The following is a 2425-nucleotide window of genomic DNA, read 5'->3' as shown; positions in this document are numbered from 1 at the left end:
CAAGAAGCAGGGTATATTTGTAGCAACAGCCAAAAATACATCGTATGGGTCAAAATGATCGGTTTTTCTTTTATGCCAAAAATCATTAGGATATTAAGTAAAGATCATGTTCCATGAAGATATTTTGTAAATGTCCTACCGTAAATATATCAAAACTGAATTTTGATTAGTAATATGCATTGCTAAGAACTTCATTTGGACAACTTTAAAGATGATTTTCTCAATATTTAGATTTTTTTGCACCCTCAGATTCCAGATTTCCAAATAGTTGTATCTCGGCCAAATATTGTTCTATCCTAACAAACCATACATCAATGGAACGATTATTTATTCAGCTTTCAGATGATGCATTAATCTCAATTTCGAAAAATTGACCCTTATAACTGGTTTTGTGCTCCAGGGTCACATATTTGTAAACTGAAAGCAAATTGTCTGTCTTCAAAATGTTTACATATTTTGCATCCTGATCATTTTCTGACAATTGACAGTCACAAGTAAAAAAAAAAAAAAAATGTCAAAAACTGGGATATTTGAACATTTTAAACTGTGATGAAAAAGTATGAATGTTTTTCACAGATACCATATAATAGATTTGCATAGATATCAGTAAACATATCTGTCTGAAACACATGACCTGAAACATATTTCCAGTCTGCTTCATTTGTTTTTATCAAGCTACCTAACTGTCTAAATATTTGATAGGTTTTATTATTATTATTATTATTTTTAATCAAGATAATATCTTTTATTTTCATGTGCTGTAATCAGAGAAGTCAGTCTCTGTACCCGTGTGGATTGCCCAGTTTCGAAACAGAGTCGCGTCCTTCTCGATATTCCAGCCGTGCCGGGCTGCATGCTTCCAGGGAATCTGGAAAACTCTGGCAGACTACAGCAAAGAAAACACAATGATATATTTATGGATACTGACATATCTAGACATGTATAGTCAAGTCACCTTTATCTGTAAAGCGCTTTATACAATACAGATTGTGCCAAAGCAGCTTTACAGAGTCAAACAGCGAAATAGATTGTCAATGATGCATAGCAGTTAAAAGTGAATACAACATCTGATTTAACACTTCACTGGGCAAGTTGGAAAGTTACACATGTTTAATGAGGCTGGATGAAAGCAAACGGCAGCCGTCTGAACCTGATCTCACCTCGTCCAGCCACACGACTCCAGGATATCTGCCCGAGTCGATCTGTTCCTCCAGCCACGGCCGCAGGCGCAGGCGTCCCTGATGCATCTCTGGCTCTGGAGCCTCAGTGTGCTTCACTCCAGATTCTCTGAGATGTTTGTCTGAAAGCCTTCAGTGCAGCTTGTGCAGGGCTTCCTTGAGGCTCACGACACACAGCCGGCGGTTCAACACAGCACTGAAGTCAGTGATACGCAGTCACATTAGCAGGAGGAAACATCATCACACAGAGAGACACACACACACAGAGACACACACACATACACAGAGAGAGACACACACACACATACACACGCACACACATGCACACACTCACACATACACAGAGACACACACATACACAGAGAGACACACACACACAGAGACACACACACATACACAGAGAGAGACACACACACACATACACACGCACACACATGCACACACATACACAGAGACACATATACACAGAGACACACACACACACACAGATACACACACACACACAGACACACACAGAGACACACACACATACACAGAGAGACCCATACACACGCACACACATGCACACACATACACAGAGACACATATACACAGAGACACACACACACACACAGATACACACACACACACAGACACACACAGAGACACACACACATACACAGAGAGACCCATACACACGCACACACATGCACACACATACACAGAGACACATATACACAGAGACACACACACACACACAGATACACACACACACACAGACACACACAGAGACACACACACATACACAGAGAGACCCATACACACGCACACACATGCACACACATACACAGAGACACATATACACAGAGACACACACACACACACAGATACACACACACACACAGACACACACAGAGACACACACACATACACAGAGAGACCCATACACACGCACACACATGCACACACATACACAGAGACACATATACACAGAGACACACACACACACACAGAGAGAGAGACACACACACATACACACGCACACACACGCACACACTCACACATACACAGAGACACACACATACACAGAGAGAGAGAGAGACACACACACACACACACACACATACAGAGAGAGAGAGACACACACGCACACACACATACACACACACACACACAGACATACACAGAGACACATACACACACACACACACACACACACACGTGCACACATACACACACACAGATACACTCACACACGTGCACACACA

The 2425-nt window shown here is 41.8% G+C and overlaps 1 protein-coding gene across 1 annotated transcript in view; it reads right to left on the bottom strand.

The window, feature by feature from the left end:
• Positions 1-1408, bottom strand: part of LOC107725011 (interferon regulatory factor 1-like) — a 4536-nt gene extending 3128 nt beyond the window's left edge. Inside the window, exons 1-2 of the mRNA XM_016534126.1 lie at positions 1161-1408; positions 787-886 (exon numbers count right to left, since the gene is read on the bottom strand). Coding sequence (XP_016389612.1) covers positions 787-886; positions 1161-1247 — 187 coding nt within the window. The 5' untranslated portion in view covers positions 1248-1408. The remainder of the gene's footprint in view (positions 1-786; positions 887-1160) is intronic.
• Positions 1409-2425: the final 1017 nt, after the last annotated feature.

The sequence above is a fragment of the Sinocyclocheilus rhinocerous genome, unplaced genomic scaffold (assembly GCF_001515625.1).
Source record: "Sinocyclocheilus rhinocerous isolate Xijiao unplaced genomic scaffold, SAMN03320098_v1.1 scaffold125, whole genome shotgun sequence".
Lineage (NCBI taxonomy): Eukaryota > Metazoa > Chordata > Actinopteri > Cypriniformes > Cyprinidae > Sinocyclocheilus > Sinocyclocheilus rhinocerous.
This window is presented reverse-complemented; position numbering and strand designations above follow the sequence as displayed.